The 19240-nt window shown below is 37.8% G+C and overlaps 1 protein-coding gene across 1 annotated transcript in view; it reads left to right on the top strand.

Annotated features, from left to right (window-relative positions):
• Positions 1-3382: 3382 nt before the first annotated feature.
• The window catches only part of SPATA16 (spermatogenesis associated 16), a gene marked incomplete at its 3' end in the record, with an annotated part of 163949 nt that continues 148091 nt past the window's right edge, over positions 3383-19240 (top strand). The window contains 3 exon segments of the mRNA XM_081138639.1: positions 3383-3437; positions 3439-3543; positions 3547-4011. Coding sequence (XP_080994765.1) covers positions 3399-3437; positions 3439-3543; positions 3547-4011 — 609 coding nt within the window. The 5' untranslated portion in view covers positions 3383-3398.

Here is a 19240-nt window from a genome sequence, read left to right as displayed (position 1 = left end):
ACAATTTTTAATGGTTTCACATTTCTTTTGTATCACAGATAGTATTGAACCAAGAAGGGGACATACATATAATTTCTATAGTATTCATTTCTATAGAATCAAGCTTTATTTGGAACTTAGCCATATTGTGCGGTATCTAAATTTAACTCAAAATTGCATATGACACTTAAAAAACAAAACATACAATGTGTGCCTGGGGAGTTAGAGTAGTGCTATTTCCTTTTCTGCATCTCTGCTACTGAAAAAAACTTGTTGGTATAGATGAATATCCCAAGCATCTATCCTTGAGACATCTTAATTCAAGGTCTGAAGCTAACTTTTACTCAACTCAAATCATATATGGCACAAGAGCAAACTTAAGATAGAGGGATGGCCAAGACAGATTTTTCCTCACCGCTCCAACTAACCACTTTAATGGTCCAAAAGACATACTGGATGCCAGCAATGATTCCAAGACAGGAAAGAAAACAGGACCTTGATCAAAGTAAAGCTGTGTGGATGGGGCCTATGATTCTGAGCCATGGTGCTTTCCTTCATTATTAAGCATAACATAGACTCACAAAAATTTTATTCTTTTAGCTATTTCCCCCCATAGAAACACAACTCTAATAGATGAGTATAAATGACTGGGGCAATATTATTCTAGTATTAAATTTTTGCATATTAATGTACAAGGTGGCTGTTATTGGAATTATTGGAATTTATCTCTCTAATAAAATAATATAGACTTCACAACAGATTTTTTTGATGGTGCAGCCCTTCATCTTGGTTTTTGTGGTTCTCAGGATTAGGTACATGCATTGTACATTCTGCCTGTTACTGAGTCCTGGATGTCATCCCCTTTGAACTCCAGGTTCTTCATTACCTCTGTTACCTAAGGGCCCATGTTGCCACAGGGCAGCTCACCATAGGGCCTGAGTTCCTCCTCTTGGCCCATGTTGAGCCATAGGTCCTTCATTATATCTTCCAAGGGTCTTCTTTGGCTAGGTTCAAGGATCATTAATTTTTTGTTTAAGTTTTTGACATTCTGTTCACATAAAGTATGGTACATGGAAGTGCTTGCTCAGTATCTGCTACTTCAGTCCCAAAAGTCCTCCCCTACAAATGGCAGGGTCACCAGCCTGTACAGAACTACCCCCAGGCTCCATACATCAACCATCATAGGTTTGGCTCTGCAAGACCTCTGAGGTGACATATGAGACAGTGTCACAGAATGTGCTCAGCTTATGGCCAACAAATACATTACTGAGGCCAAAGTCTGCAAGTTTTACATTCATCTCAGCATCTAAAAGCACATTGTCTGGCTTCAGGTGTGAGGTAGTATTGAATTGTGGTTTTAATTTTTATTTCCTCTGGTGATTAGTTATGTTGAGCACCTTTTCCTATGTCTGTTGGCCACCTGTATGTCATCTATGGAGAAATATCTTTTGAGGTCCTTTCCCCATTTTTAATTGGATTATTTGTTTGTTTGGTGTATTTTGTATGAGTTCTTTTATAAATTTTGGATATTAACCCCTTATCTTATGTATCATTGGCTAATATCTTCTTCCATTTAGTAGGTTGTCTTTTCATTTTGTTGATGGTTTCCCTTGCTATGCAAACACCTTTTAGTTTGATGCAGTCCCATTTGTTTATTTAATCTTTTGTTTCCCTTGCAGAGAAGGACAAATACCATATGATTTCACTTATACTTGGAATGTAAAAAACCAAATAAATGAACAAACAAAATAGAAACAGATTCATATATACAGAGAACAAAATGATGGTTGCCAGATGGAAGGGGGATTAGGAGGTTAGGTGGATTAAGAAAAACAAATTGTTAGTTACAAAATAGTCATGGGAATGTAAAGTACGGCATAGGGAATATCGTCAATAATATTGTAATAACTCTGTATGGTACCAGGTGGGTACTAGATTGATTGAGGTGGATCACTTTGTAAGTTATATAAATGTCTAACCACTGTGCTGTATACCTAAAACTAATATAATACTGAATGTCAACTATAATTGAAAGATAAAAAGAAAGAAAAAAAAAGAATTACTAGGTTAAATATCAGTATGTTTTAAAGGTTTTCTATAAGCAAACTCTGCTACATTTCAAATAAACAAATGAAAATAATGAACAATATTAACATAATCACAAGTTTTGAAAAGCTACTCAGGACTTTATCTGGTGTCAGGCACTGTCCCTGTGGGAGGCAAAAGGAAGCAAGAATATCAGCTCTTTTCTCATTGTTATGTTATTACACTCAGCCCTTCTTTCTGGCAGTTTCTCTTCTGTTTGTATTCTGATGTAAATTTGCTATTAGCTCTCCCATTCTGTAGAGGAAGGAAGTACCCCCAGGGCAGGAGGTAGTGAGTGGAAGTTCCAGGGAGGAAATAGCACTCCAGGTTCTGCTGGTGACCAACAGCATGACGTGGATAAATAAGCAACTTAACCTCTCTGTCCCTTAGTTTCTTTGAAAAGTGTGGTCCTTATTCCTGTTTAGCCTACAGAGTTGTTTCCAGAACAGAATGGGATAGGTGAGAGAGCCTTCAACAATAGGAACCAGCCATACTACATAATCATTAGGTCTTAGGACTTTTATATTTTGAAGCTAATCTAGAAGCAGAGATAGCATGCATAAACCTTTGGATCAAAAGGCTGTTGGTTACTATATTCTTTGAACATTAGTGATTTAGGAAAATGCTTTGTCTTCATATAATATACATAGTATTGATGCCATTACTACAAAAATTTTAATACAGTAGAATCAAGATGAATAAATACGTGGCTCCACATTAATGAGAGGTTGAAGACCATGTTCTTCTGCTTTCAAGTCAGGTCTGAATAATAGTTACCTTTAAAATGGTTTAAACTTGAGATTTTCATTACTAATAGAAGAAACAAATTGAGGAAACATTGTGCTTACAACATTTCTGAAAGCTTTTCAGAGGAAGCAGCTGTGGTTTCTTTAGACTCCCAAGTCTATTATACAGGTTAGGCGTATATTTTATAATGAGTTCTAGACCACCTGCCTTTCTCAGGAAATTAATATCGAGATGGATTTTTTTTTGTCCTCAGTGGCTGTGTATAAGGTTTTCCTATTTAGTGAGTTTGGGTACCCCATAAAAATGTTCATTCAGTGTTGTTCAGCTATAGATGATTATTTTTTAAGGCGTTGTGTAGATGTGTTTTCAACAAATGCTTGGTGAATTTTGAGATTGACACATGTCTTTCCTTAGTAAAAGAGCAGATGATGTACATACAGTTTTACTTTATGGCAATAAATACCTATAACGAATAAAATAGTGTTTAAAATAAACTTGACTATAGTATTAAACCATTGGAATTTCAAAACATTGTTTTAATTATTTTCCTTCTTCCAACCCCTCTAGGAGTTTCAGGGGGGAAATCAATGGACTCAGGAAGCAGTAGGAGTTTGGAGAATACAGTTAAATAGGGTCTATTCTGATCAGCTGCTTCCAAAGATAAACACAAGCAAGAAAGCATCCACTTTAGCAATCCCACCCAGCATCCTGGAAATACCACAAGAAATTAAGTAAAGCTGTGGAGACAAACGGGTAGAAACCACAGTTGAAAGAATAAAAATGTCCAAGAGTATCAAAGAAAAACAAAGCAATGATTTAGAGAAATTGGCCTTTAAAAGGAAGGCAGAAGGTGAAGAAAAGCCAGCTGGAAGGAAGGAGGCAAAGATCTTGGAACTTGACAGCCCATTGATCACCCTGCCTCTGCCGCACATCCCCTTAAAGAACATCATGGATGTGGAGGTGAAGCTGGTCTATGTGGATGAAGAAGACGTGAGCTATGAGTTTGTGGAGACCTTCACATCCACTAGGATTCAGCCAACATGCCAAGAGGCTGGAACAGTGGACCCTTTGCAAGGACCAAATTTCAACTTTCTGCCTCAGATTGACAAATGGCTTCAGGTAGCCTTAAAGGATGCCAGCTTGTGCTACAGACAAAAGAAATACGCCGTGGCAGCAGGCCAGTTCAGAACAGCACTGGAGGTATGGGATTAGGAAAATAGAGGAGGGTGAGAGGAAGCTGTGAAATGAACAGTTGTGATTACACTGGGCAGCTCTGATCACACTGTAATGAATAGTGTGATCATGGGGTGAAAATATTGGGTGACATGAGGGTTATATGGCTCCCGGTTTACATAGAGCAAATAAGATATGCCTACAAATTAAACGCCTGTGTGCATTTGACATACATCACACTTTTTTCTCTGATAACAAACCTTGAAGTGAATGATAACATATATAAAAGTGCAGTTGGTTTTGTAATTTAGATGTACACCTATAAAAGCCGTAACGTTTTAGTGTGGTGGTAGTGGGTGGAATATAGATTCTCTAGAAATAGGCAGTTAATGAATATGTGAATTGTCCCCTTTTGATGTAGTCTTCACGATTAAATGTAGCCATCTTTACTTTTTAGCACAGGCTGATAATTTATACATGATACTTATTAAAAACAAAATGACATCATTTTACTTTATCATCAAACTTCACTTTCCTTCCCAGTCTAGTGAGCTTTATGAATAATTCTTTTTCTCTCTGCAAGCAGGTAAGTTGGTCAATATCTTGGCATAAAGAAATAGCTCATGGACTAAAATGAACTTGAGAATCACTACTAAAACACAAAATAGTAGTAGGAAAAAATGCTTCATCTCTTGACTCACTGAACCTATGAAAGGATGGAAGTGTGTAACTAGACATCCCATTCACCTGGCAATCTGGGTACCTGAATATTTCATTAACCACAAAAAAATTCAGTGCATTATCTATATATACCTGGTGGCCACTGGAGATATAATAAATGAGGTAAGACATGGTTTCTTCCCTCTAGCAGTCTGGTGAAGGAGACAAACCAGTAAACAGTTAAAGAGAGAAGGCATAAAGGAGTATCATGGGACAGGGCGTGGGCAGGAGTCAAATGTGAGATGTTTGTGATGGAGATTTAAAGAGTAAAGTATGCCCGCTGTTACTTGCAGGTTAAAATGACTACATCTACAATGAATTATTAATGGACCATACCAGACACTGGTGCCCCTAAATATTGAAAAAGAAACTCTAAGCACAAAAAGGGAGGCCCAAAGAGAGATGAAATGATGAGGTAGAGCACAAATAGATGCATCTATAAATATTTCTGCCCATAAAGGGTTGTCTACGCAAAGAAGGGAAGAGTGACATGTTATGTAAAAAGTGCCAAAACAATCAAGCTACCCACAAAGCACTGAGAAGCCCCTGCTGCTCTTTGAGCTGAAGACCAGAAGCTGAGAAAAGAATGTTGAAGAAAGACTTGCAGAAGTCTTGGCCTTGGGCACTTCTGCTAGGGCCATTTTCAGCTGAATTTTTTTTTGGGTGGGGTAGTAAGGTTAAAGGTACAATTTCATAGATAAAAATAATCATTTTAGCAATGAAAAAAGAGAGACATAAATAAGAAAGAATATAAACTGGAAGAAAATATGCAGTTTTTCCAGAAAACCCAGTGTTCAAATTTGTAAAATTTGAATCAGGTTTTAATGACCCCAAGATGTAATTGTACTGGAAAATGCTTATGTTCTGACTCTCTCTTATGCACATTCATTCTCTACCCCCCACCCCACCCCCATCTCCCTCTCTCTCTCTCTTTTTCTCTCTCCCCCTCCCCCCCCACCCCCGCCCCGACACACACACCAGCAAAGTTTTTAGGAAAGTGTTGGATGCTGACACTAATTACTGGTAATTAACAAAGGTAATTATTTTGAGACCAAAACTTAGCTTAGACATCTGGTCTAGCTTTTGTCTCATTATCTTGGGAGTTAATTTGAAATCTTACCTAGAATGTCTCTTAATAAGCCAAAGCTATTAGGAATAGAAAAGATTTTTAACCTCTTTAACCCTTTTTAACTTCTCCTAAATTTAACCTCTTCAATGCTGAGTGTTCTCAGGTATTATGTAATGCATGTCTCTCTGTTCCTTAGGTCCTAGCATGTCTCTGAGTAAGACAGGAAGTATGACAAAGACCGAGGCATAATGACAAGAGTCATACCTGAAAGACAGATGCCTCATTGACTATTTGAGTGTGTGTGAGTTAGGATGAGGTTTGGCTGCAAGTGACAGAAAACCCAAAATAACAGTGTCTAAAGAAAGAGAGAAGTTTATTTTTCTTTCACATAAATGTAGGTAGAGAAGAGCAGGTATGGTGAGATCATCAGGGTGCCGGATTCTATTTTTTTCTTCAAGAGGTAGCTTTGACCTCATGATCCAGAATGGCAGTCCCTGTTGGTGTCATCGCATCCACCGTCTAGCCAGCCGGAAGGGGGAAAAGGAAGGACAGAGGCGCATCGTGTCTCTATAAGCACACTTCAGAGAAGTTGCACACACCATTGCCATTTTTTTCTTCATTGACCCAAATTTCATCATGTGGCCACACAAAGCTACAAGAGAGGCTGAAAAATGTTGTCTTTATTCCAGATGCTCCTAACATCCAGAGGCCCTATTTCTGAGGGAGGAGGGTAGAACAGGTGCTGAAGGATAACTAGCAATATTGAAGCACTCCATTGGAGTCCTTGTTACTTGGGAGGCATTGTGAAGCATACAAAATGCATGCCAAATGGGCGGGATAAAGACAGCTGTTAGGCGTATACAGAAGACTGATTGTGTATAAAGCTAAAACCACAAAAAGAAAACAAAACAAAAAACCCAGAAGAATAAAAACTGGGAAAGGCCCTGGAGATTTGTATTTATTAATTGATATAATAATCCCTTTAGGAATATTCTGCTTACATGTTAGTTTCCCTGTGCTCTTGACAAAGTGTTAACTCATTTTTTATGATAATATTTAATAATGATTAAGATTAAATGGTATGCAGTGATTGAGAAGACAACAGTTTAGCTTCCAGAAAGCAGCCAACTTTACTCTTTTAGGATTTTAGAACACAGGAGGCATTTATTAAATGTTCGTAATGAAACTTATTTTGCTGTGCTACCTTTCTACTCTATAAAAGTTAAACCAATTGTTTAGGTGAGATTAGTCCTTAGCTCTGTGATCAACTCATCAATCTTTGCTAATTTTTATTAAAATCAGTCATTTGCTCTTCTGTTTGTATTCATATGAGAAGTCATACCAGCAGGGCAAAAGGTATAAACTGAAGATAAAAATGCAAATTCATATTAAATTACATTTTCATGCCTAGATGCTATTCTCTGTAATTTTTAGAGGACAAGTATACAAATCCACCCATAATAAAAATAGTAGGAGTTCTCTGTAAGAAAATATATAAGACACTGGCCTCATGTGCATTGTATTTGTATAGTAGGCAGTAGACAGTACTTTCAATAAATTGTCTACCTGCCAATGAAAAGTAGGAAAAAACTAATAAGCATTCTAGCTGCACTTTCATAGGAAGAACAATTATTTAAAAAGCCCATGGGAAAACTTGAAGCTGTGGGAATGTACTACTCAAATTTTTCTTGTCACTTACAGGAAAAACACTCATTATAAAAGGTTCTCCTAAGTTGGTGACGTACAACCTAAACAACATCATCCTTTTAACCTTACTCATAGGATCTTAGTAATGAAGAGGTTTCCACCTTCTGAATTAGAATTAAAATTAGATCTGTACACACCCTTTAAAATTCAAAGCTTCAAACAATCCCATTGAGCCAGCCAAAGAAAGTAGAACACAGCTTATCCCTTACCAAATGGAACTTTCTATTCTGATTTCATCACATAGGAACTCCTTGAAGTACTAATCTGTTTTTCAGTATCAGTGTTTTGGTCACTGATCTGTGAAGTTGGAGTAATAACTCACATTTATGATGCTCTTTCTACAGTTCAGATACTGTTTTTTACATTTTGGGAATGTTTACATTTATTATTCCATTTTATTCTCCCAATAAGCTTATGAGATGGGACTCTTATTATTCTTGGGTTACTAATGAGAAAACTAAGAAATAGATAAGTTAAAGAACTTGCTCAAGGGTCAACAGCTAGAAGTGGTAGACCCAAGAGCTGAACCAGGGTGATCTGGCTCAGCGCTCACCAGCTTAACCACTGTGCCTTGACTACTCTAAGTGTGAGTTTGTTGGAAAAACAGAATTTTGGACTGTGCCTGACCTGCAGAATCAGGATCTGCATTTTAACAAGATCCCAAGTCGTCCTGTGCACATTGCAGTTTGAGGAGCATGGCACTCTGCAATAACCCAACATAGAACAGATTTGCCCTCCAATTAAAACTTTGCAGTTGGGTCTCTCATTTAAAATGCTCTATGCCCCTCACTAATTTCATAGGAAATAATTCCCCTTTAAGCAGTTTTTTCCATAACAATGGTTTAGAATTTTTGGATTTCAAGGACACATAACATTTTTTTAAAGTTAAGGAGAAAGATTGCTGTTGTACTTGTATTATGCAAGAACATCACAAAACTTACCATCTATTACCATCATTATTTCACAATAAAAATATGGAGAAATTTAAGACCAACAAGATAGAAAAAAAATAGAAAGAGCATATTCTCAGAAAGGATTTTTAAAAGTACATTATATTTTAATTTGATGAAAAATTGACTAAATTGCCTTTATTTTTTTATTTCCCCTCGGATCACTAAAGCATCTGTCTGAGAACCAGCTTTTGGGAATCACTGTTCTAGAACACATTCCCCTTTATGGTAAACACTAGGTATCCAGGACGACTGAACCTGCACAGGGCCTTCTTATGAGATTACTTCCAGTGTAATGGAATTTGGTTTGAGGCAGGTCCGTTTTGGAGCCCATCCAAGGGGGCTTATTTAATGGAGTAGCAAAGATATCTCATTATGGGGCAGCCTCACCTATAATTGCTCTGCTGAGAACAATTCTGTAGTGAATCTCTAGGGCATGAAAATATGGACATCCCAGAAAGCTTAATTTAAATGGATTCGAACACAGATAGTTCTTAGTGCAACATGATCAGGAAATCAAGAGCTCACCAAATTTTCTGAGTGCCTGAGCTGTCTTTTTACACATCTGTGGATCTGCATGTGGAGTCAGTATGCACTTCTTAAGTCCTGCTGGGGTCCAGGCCCTTTTACTCAGATAAGCATCACAATCACCCTCAGAGACCCATATTAGGATTATAAGATTTAAGGTGTTAAATTCCATGGGATTGTGTTGCTAAATTAGAAAATTTGAGGAGTTAAGGAGTTAAAAAAAAAAAAAAGTAAGAGGCCAGGATGCTAGTACATGACTGCTGCCTCCACAGCTGGATATCTGAAGTCACTCAGAAGATCCTGGGACAAGGAACATAGAGGACCATAATCTAGGTGTCACCTTTTAGTAAATGTGGAGAAATATTAGGAGTCTGATAAATGACAGAGTGAGGGTAGAATAGCTAGATGACACAGTGTTCTGCAATACTGTGCTAAGGGACATAAAGGGCAAAGACCTCCATGTGACACAGGGTATAAGGAACCTGGGCTCCTTGGAGGGTCAGCTTAGACTGAAGAATATGGAGAGACTGTTCGACCCCTTGCTTAGCTGAATGTGGCGGCTGGTTTACAACGGAAGGGATCGTGCATAGTAGTGCCAGCAGTTGGGAGGTGGGGGCAGACTTCAGAGGGGAAGCAGCAGAGCACAACAGCAATGAGATTTGGGGGACTGTCTCCTTCAAAGAGGGGTTGAAACATGCTCGGGGCAGCAAGTATCATTTACCCCTCTCCTCCATTCTGACTGGTCAGCAGCCTAGCCCAGGTGAAGGTCATATGTCACCCACTTGTGCTCAGTCTTGGAAAGCTCAGCAAGCCTTAGGCTGAAGGCAGGAAAGAGGGAAGAGGTTTCTGTAAGCAGCAAAGTGTAGAATAATTTTCTTCTTTTTGTTACTGTGCCCTTTTTTCCTATGTACGTATAGCACTAATCAGAAACCAGTAAGGGTTATTACAATATGGAAACTGGTGCAATGACAAATTGATTTTATAATACACCTGTAAAGTTAGTCAGCAAGGTTGTTTGTATATTTTGGCATGTTCATTTATTTTTATTGGATTTTCCTCTTGTTTTCAATATTTGAAATATTACTGAATAATTGTTTATGACTACTTAGGAGGAAACATATCAATACATATAGTGGTAATCACATCCTTTTAATGGAAAAAAAATCACCCTAATTTACCTTGAGTGTTTAAAATATTAATTTAAAATACTGATAAATAATAATTTTCAATGGCTCTGTTACCATACTGTGTATCTGAGCCCTTCGTGTGCGCTGTGCTTTCAGTACACTCTATTGGGATGTTTCCTAGAGTCAGCTTTTAGTTAAGTCTGACAATTATTTGTTGCCATGCAAAGTTTGAAACACAACAAGTAAGTGTTTTTATATACCAAGCAAAACAGTGAAAAATGAAAATTAAAGGAATAATTACTATTCACACTTGCTGTAGTCTCCATAAAGTGTGAACATCAAAAGGTAGAGCGTCTGTCTTCCAACTGAAGGGTCCTGAGTTTGATTCTGGGCAAGGGCACATACCTCGGTTGCAGGCTCTATCCCCAGCCCTGGTTGGGGTGCATGTGGGAGGCAACCAATCGATGTCTCCCTCATCTTTTTTTCTTTTTTCTCTCTCCCTGTCCCTTCCACTCTCTCTAAAAAAACAATGGAAAAAATATCCTTGGGTAAGGACATAAAAAAAAAAAAAAAAGAGCTGGCAACCTCACACCAGTTCATTCTTTTGTTTTTATTTTAATCATTTTATAATTTTAAAAGTTTACTCAGCAACGTACCAAAATAAGATGCCTGAAATAGTTTAAAGTAGCCCAAGCCTGATGCTAATCTCAAATTAAGAATAAATGGAATGTCCTACCGTTTGTATGGGTTATGGGAACAGCAACCGAGTAGCCACTTAAGCAAAAGAAGTAAAATATTATGCTCTCTAACACTGGGAACATATGTCATCGTTGAGCACAGGAAGCTATCGCTGGCACTAAGGGGCCTGCTCAGCATTTCTGGCTCCAGCAGAGAGCTTTTTTCACAGGTACTTTAAATCCACTACAGTGTCATGAGCACTGAGTGTGCATTCTAAAGCAGGTCCCAACTGCTAAGTGATGGATTTAGGCAGAGTTCTCCAAGGGGGTGTCCAGAGAGCACAATCTTACACGTGGGGATGTCCATTTAAGGCATCAGCACAGTTGCTGCCACCCCACTTGTTAATTTAGGCTGTCAAAGGAGGAATATGAAAAAAAGGAAAACGAATGCCAAGAGACTTAACTGAAGCTAGAGAAAGGTGTAGGTGGCTGTGATAGGTTTTTGACCTCCACTTAAGTGCGTCCTGGTGACAGTAACAGGCACAGTGGAATCCTCAGCTCACTCATCAGCTCACCCACACACAGCATGACTATCACAAGTGGGAGCTGTTCTGTGCCACTCACTGCTTTTGTTTTACATATTTTAAATGTATCACTTATTTTTGTATAGGTAATATATTCACACAGTTCAAAATTCAAGAGCTACAAAATTGTATGCAATAAAAGTCTCCTTTCCACCTCAATCCTCCAGCTACCCAGTTTCCCTCTAAATGTGCAACCACTGTTTATCTTTTAAGTTGATAAATAAATATAAGCAATGTGGTAGTGTATAATAGTCTTTCTGTAACTTGATTTTTTTTTACATCAAAGTACATCTTAGAGGCTATTCTCTAGTAGTGTATATCATATTTTCTCCTGTTTATTATTGCATAATATTCCACTATATTAAAAATATATATTCTCCATTGATGGACATTTGGGTGGGTTTTTTGTTTTTTGTTTTTTTTCAGTATTTTCTTCTTAGAAATAGTGCTGCAGTTAATAACCTTGTATACGTGACAGTTTGCAAAAATGCAGAACTATCCTTAAATTGGAATCCAAGAGTTTGCACATTTGAAACTTTAATTGACATTACCAAGTTACAAACCCATCAGCCATGTGTGAGAACCTATTTTCTTTCACTCTCACCAAACCAGTGTATTATCAAAGTTTTTTATCTTTTTCAAAATAATAGGTAAGATTCAGAGTATAAGACAAATTTTTATTTCTCTTATTATAAGGAAGTTGAGCATCTTTTCCTATGTTGTAAGAGTCATTAACATTTGCTGCTTCTGTATATTTCCATTTCCATGTCTATTATTTCACACCAAGTTACTAAAGCGTTGTTGGTGTTTTTCTTAGGTGTAGAGTGGTTTTCAATTCAAAATAAGTTTGAAAAGTTCCTTTGGAGCAAATAAGTTTTTTCTATATAATTCTGATAAATTTCTGCAGAGTAGAAGAAAACTTTCCCTTTTAACTTGTGTTGGGTTATAAACTTATATTGGAAACAATTACCATTCTCTAGCAGTACCAGGGCTGACAGAGTGGCCATTCCATATAGTGCCAGGTAAATTTCTCTAAAGTGAAGTGCATGCTTCTATTTTCAAGGAATGGTATATACTTAAGCAGTAACATGTAGGAAAAAAATATTCCTAGTCTATAAAAATCAAAAGGGCCTTTATCAGTAGTAAAGTTCTTGTATAAAAGCATTATTTTTCACACATTGGGAAATTGTAAAATCTTTGGCAATTTAGGAATTATTATTTGAGACTGTAGCATTTTATATTTTGGTATTGTTTCTAATGCACCAAGTCTAGCACTGTCATTTCTCCTAGGAAATCCTGAGAGGAAAAATATGGTAGAGGTTAATAGCTAGCTAAAGGTAGATTTCACCAGATTGTTCCTCTAATGATGTGTTTTATAGGTAGCATATGGTAGCACAGTTATATTAACTCTGGGTGAATTTTTCCATGTGAAATTTTGTTAAAAGCCCTACATTTTAATTAGTCTCTGGTATAAACAACTGACTTCAAATAGGAAAATTATTTGATTCCTCCTACTGCATATTTAGTAGTAGAACAAGAAATATAAAGACTGTCTGTGATGGCTAAATCAACCATGATACCCAATTTGGAATTCTCTCTGACTGGTGGCAGTGATTTGATAGAAAGGCTATTTTTTTTTCCATGCCATCAGAAGATCAGTGCTGAACTTTGAATATCAATTTCCTCTAGTAATATTATTTTTTAATCTAAAATTTATAGATTACAGATACATAGGTGGATTTTACAATTCTTTTTATTCATTCTTTATCTCTAAGATGTAAAGGAGAGAAGAAATTTTTTTTCACTTCCATGCACAGAAAAAAAAAAGTTTTCTCTCATTGTCCTGAAATCACTTCCATTCAGTTACTTAGAAGCAAGGTCTTAACTCTAGTTTGCTTTGTTGTTTGTGTGCTTCAGTCAGCATTTATTATGTTATTAACGCGTGCCAGCAGTTTTCTTACTACACCTCCTTCAGTTCTCACAGCAACCTAAAGAAGTAGGACTATCATTAGCCCCATTTGTAGTTATGGAAACGAGGGCTCTGGGAAGTCAAATAATTTGCTTAAGATCACCCTACCAGTAAGTAGCAGAGTTGGAGCTTGCACTCAGGCTTATGTGATTCCAAACACATAGTAACTATAACCGCTATGCATACAGCCTACTTAGCAATGGAGCCCTTTTTCAAATAAAATCTTACAGAGAACTGTGAGTGATAGTCAAAATATTTTATAATCAACATAGCCGCATCGCTGAATAATCATAAAAAGGGCACACACTCATCTGAACAGATGCCCACAACCAATGGCTGAATATAAGCTCAATAAATTTAGAAAGACAGCCCTGGCTTGCGTGGCTCAGTGGGTTGAGCGCCGCCCCATACACCAAAAGGTCACTGGGGTTCGATCCTGGTCAGGGCACTTGCTCAGGTGATCCCATATGTTTCTCTCTCACATCAATGTTTTTCTCTCTCCCTCTCCCTCCTCTCTCTCTCTAAAATCAATAAAAACATATTTTTTAAAAAGAAATTCAAAAAATAAATTTACAAAGATAAAATGAAGCAGTTCTGAAGCTACTATGGAGGACCTATGACTCACCCTGTGGCCTACCCAACACAGTATTTTAGAAAAAGCTCATTCTCTTCTTATTTGTCCTTCCAACCTCCACCTCACAGAAAGGGTTTGATATTAAAAGAAAAAAAAACTCTCACAAAGCCTCATTCTGTTTTTATTATTTCACAATCTAATATGAGCTCCTGTTTTTATTTGTACTCCTCCTGAGTAGTTGGAGATAAAGATATTGATTCATTCAAATCCCTTTAAAATATCCTTTGACTAGACTTACTTCTAATTATTGCAGTATTGTTTCATAGGGAAACCTGTCCTTGTACATTTTAGCACACACCTGCTGCGAAATATATGTTTGTTCTTTATGGTCATTTACTGAACATTCACAACTGTATGCTTACAATTTTCCATTGGCTCAAAATTACTTTCCTTTTTAAAATGTTATATAGAGAATATAATGTCCAAAAGAGGGTTTGGCTTTAAACATTTATGATTCACTTATTTAAATCATTACCAGGTAAACTTCACAGTGGGAAGATGACCCTTGGATGTTGCTCTTACTGTGAGAAAATCAGACAAAATCTAGAGGAAAGAGTATAGGACAAGCCTAGCAATTGTGAAAACTTGTATATTGGGGCCTCAATACAACAGTGATTGAGCCAGTTAGTATTTCAATTTGTCTTTTTTCAGAAAGTACATGTGGTGGCTTACTATACAAAGAAACATAGCTAAAATAAGAGTAAAGGAACACAAGTCAACAAGGAAATCAAATAGAAAGGGGGCAGAGAAAGTAAGATGGGAAAGAGGAAACAGTAAATCAGAAAGCCTGTGCTGTACTCCCTGATACTGAAAATGAGCACAAAGTGGTAGCTTGTGCTTACCAGGAGCCAAGGTGAACAGAGAAAAGGAATTAGTTTACCTTGCTCACATTTACGAATTTAAAATAATATTGATTCATAAGAAGATAAATCTTTTTATTACTAGTGAGCTGTAAAGGACATTTGCTACATAGGAATCTATATAAAGAGTATCTATATCTTTTGAGGTCACTGACTTGGAAATATAAATATAATTTTTGGGAGCATACTATATGCCAAAGCAATGGCTCTGTTTTTGTTTCAAATGCACAACTTTTGCAGGTTTTTATCTTGGGGTGCTTGCATGGTAAATATGGTCTTAATACTGTAAATATGATCTTAATACTCATACACATATTAATAATCTCTTGGAAATTTTTATTTTCTAATTCACAGCATGCAGCAAGTTTTTATTCCGTGTCTGTTCTGTGCCAGGCACTGTGTTAGGCTCTGGGGATGTAACTCAAAATAGTCATGTTCTCTCCCTTTATGAGGATTCTAGCTCAGGAATGAAAAAGAAATGTGGTGTGTAGTCCAGTGAAGAAAGAATAGATGCTATGACACTTACATGACATTCGACTGCATCCAGAGCTGTGGTTTCTAGATTCTTTATTTCATGAGTCAGTACATGTTTTCAAAATGGGGATCAACATAGGTTGCCGACATATTATTAACCAAGAAAAGATATTTAAAAGAGATAAAAAGAACTACTGCCTTCTAACAAACGTAATTGCGTTTGAAGGACATTTTTAATTAAAAATGCAGGAAGAAGGCAGTCTTAGAATGAAGAGTGGACTTTCACCAAAGAAGACAATAGACAAAGATAATTGTAAATCTTAACCCAAAATGTACGTAATGTTTTAGCTGCAGAAAAATTACAACAAAACCTGATTTTTATTACAATTGGTAGAAAATGTTACACAAAATATTGTGCTATGACAGGTAATAACTAGAGGGGGCTACTTCAGAAAGGAAGAACAGAGAACTCTTACTTAGAAAAGGTAGGACATTTACAATGAGGCCCAAAGGATAAGCATAAGTCAGAAATGCAACAAGAAAAAAAACTTTGCCTGTCAGAAATGTTTAGTGTTTTCCCCTCTGTATTGCTGTGCTATGATTGTTATAAAAATGTACCACATATTTAGTGGCTTAAACAACACAGTTTATTATCTCAGAGTCTCACAGAGTAAATGCGACTCACTGGACTAAAATCAAGGTGTCTGCAGGGCTGTGTTCCTTCTGGAGACTCTGGGGAGAATCTGTTTCCTTGCCTCTTCCAGCTTCTAGAGGCTGCCTGCAATCCTTAGCCTATGGCCCCTTCTCCACCTTCAAGTCCACTGGGCAGCATCTTTGAATCTCTCCCTGGGTGCGACACTGACGCTTTTGCTTCCCTGTTCTACATTCAAAGAACCCTGATGATTTCACTGGACCCACCCAAAAAATTCAGAATGATCTCCTTATTTTAAAGGCAGCTGATTAGCAACATTGGTTGCATCTGCAACCCTGATTCCTCTTTGCCATGTTACGTAACATATTCACGGGTTCCAGGGAGTAGGAGTGAGACATCGTTGGGCAGCCACTTCTCTGCCTGCCACACCCTCTGACTACTGGAGACCTGTGTATATGTTAAACTGCTTCCTTCTGAACTACGGGCTTGTCAGGGACTATGAAGGCTGTGCAATATTACTTTACTTGCAGACTAACAGGACAGCCTGCCAGAGTTCAATAGAAGACATGGGACTTCTGGGCCACAAACAGAGGACTTCATTATTCATGGTACAAGTCGCATAAGCATCATCACCTTTGCATCAGCTCCCCTGACCTCCAAGTCTCACGGGTGATACAGGCGAGGCCTGCTGGGTGCCTGCACACATCGTGGACTATGTTGCAGGAGAGGGACCTCAAGCTTGCCGAGCCTGAGTCACTGGCGGTGGTCAGTAAGCATGCCTCTCCTTTTTTCCCAGAGGGAGACGCTACCTCTCCCTTCCAAGGCCGTTCAATATACAAACTTCCGTGAAAAAATAATCCAGAACAAAGGGCAGTTGCTAACTTGTTTGCAAGATGTGCAAAGAAGTTAGAGACCCTTGGAAAATTGTTCTCCAATATCTTTACCCTGCATCCGCATTTCATAACCTGGTCTATAGTTTCTCAAATGTAGGGCTAGTTCTTTGAAAATCATTTTAAAATCCGTTTAAGTTAAAAGATTTGGTTTTCTCCTTTAATGCCATTTTTTCTATTTCTTTACTTGTTCAACTGAATCTCCACTTATTTATACTCTGTATTTAAATATTTCTCTAGTGCCTACTCTAGTCCTTGTTATTGTCTTATCATAGAATTCTATATGAAAACATTGATTTTTGGCTAATTAAATAAACAGATTACTAATGCAAAATGACAACTCAACCTCAGTTTATAATGAGAAAACAAATATTAGCAAATTTTTTAATTAGGGCCTTGATACCAACAGGTAATTATGAAGAAAAACCAGGTGCTAATATTCCCTTGACGTGAAATGTCAATCTATGAAAACAGTGACTGCGAGAGGGCCTTTGCTAAGAAGTGGAAGACAGCTAAATTCATTTCTGCATATTAAATCAAACCCATTCTGAAAGAAAGTAATGGCTGCAACAAGTTAAAGAAACAAATTATTATATAATAGGTATTACATTTCACATTAGAAGAATCAACATTTATGAATTTATTAATGAGCCTCTTCCCCTTTTTCTGACATTCTCCTAAGTTAAAGCTACTGATTACACATGTTCTTAGTTTTAAGGGTAAAGAAAGTTACAAGGAAAATATTAAACTATCTAATGAGAAAAATGAGCTAAGTCAGAAGAAAAAAAAATGAAGCGAAAAAAGATACATCCTGTCTTCTACATACAGAAGTCACGGTGATCGATGCATATCAATAAGACATATTGCTTGAGCACCTTTTCCCCCGTAAGTGGTAATACGTAAGGTCAGTTGTCATTATCCTCCCATCTAATAGTCCTAAGACCAACATTATGTCAGACCAAAGGAAAGGTGGCAGACTTTATCCATAACAGAAAGTTGCTCACAAGCCAACTAGATTGTATTTATACTCTACATATGTAGTAATTACAAGCTTCCCACACAATGTTTTATCCCACTTATGGCTCTGGGGGAAAAAAACCTCTGGTGAAGCACTATCCCTATATTTACCATACCCTTGTGCTGTAATAAATTATTGTCCCTGTGCTAAATTTATTCATTTGAATTTATTGACAACAGAAGCACTTACAAATTGCCAAGGAGCATGACAAGCTACAGCAGCTTTCCTTGACAGGTAAAAGGCTGCAGCAATTCAGTGGAAGTCACTTAGGAATTGCAACCAGAAAACCTGAGTTGTATATCTTGGCTCCTCCCCATCCAACCTCGGGAGCTCAAAGCCTCAGTTTTCTCATTTGCGAAGAAAGAATGAAAACGTGCTGCTCTGTCTCTGACCTCAAGGTGATGTGATGCGGTATTTACAAAGCCACCTTGTCTCACATGTGTAAGGTGGTGGTGGTTTTTTAAATCTGGATTTCATCTTTTCCGTTTTATTTTTGTTTTGGAATTTTCTTTGCAGGGCTTCTTTAGCACTTGTTAACAGCAGGCTTTTTAGTACACAGTACAGTTGAAAAACAGGGAGTGTGAGCCACAATTTATGACCTGCTTGGGTCAGAAATCTCCAAGCAGGTTTCGCAATCCTAGCCAAGCCTTGGGCCCTGCTCTGCAGAAAGGGCTGCTCTGCTGACTCCAGGAGGAGCCACACTTCTGCAATTTATTGGCACTTCCCCATTTCCTCCTGCCTGCTGTCCCAATCTCTTCCCTCCTGCTCATCCTGTCCCTTTAGTGCCTTTCTCACTCTCCATTTCAACAAGGCTCACCGTAATATACCCCTGACCGTGACAGCTCCTCATCCTTGCTTTTGACGTTCCCGATACAAACTGCCACCACCATTTCTTCAGGTCCCCTCAAGCCACAGAGACTCTCCTCTTCAGTGCCTTCGCTGGCTCGTTTCCTGCAGAAACTAATGGGGTTTTATCTTTGTCTTCACTGGTGGCTGTCATTGACACAGGCGATCATGCTCTCTATCTCGGCTGTTAACTCCGTGGCCTCCTCTGTCTCCAAGTTTTGTCCCCAAGCTTCTTTTAGGTACTAATTTCCTCAGCTATCCACAGATAACATTTCAATAGCTAAGCTGAAATAAACTTGCAGGGACCATCTGATGTGGCCTCCTGCCTCTGGAGGAGGAGAGAGTGTCACACAAGATGTGTGTGTTTTCATGTCTTCTTTCAGTATTTCCTCGGACTTCTAGTCACAGCCTGAAGTGAGTTATTGCTCTGAAAGTAAGCTCTTCCCTTATGTCCAAACCAATTCTGGTTTGAGTCTTATTTTTCCTCTGGAGAACTTGTCTCTAACTTGGGCATGAGATAGAGGGAATCTCAAAGTTCAAAAGTCATCTGG

Source organism: Miniopterus schreibersii (assembly GCF_964146895.1).
Source record: "Miniopterus schreibersii genome assembly, chromosome: 5".
Classification (NCBI taxonomy): domain Eukaryota; kingdom Metazoa; phylum Chordata; class Mammalia; order Chiroptera; family Miniopteridae; genus Miniopterus; species Miniopterus schreibersii.
This window is presented reverse-complemented; position numbering and strand designations above follow the sequence as displayed.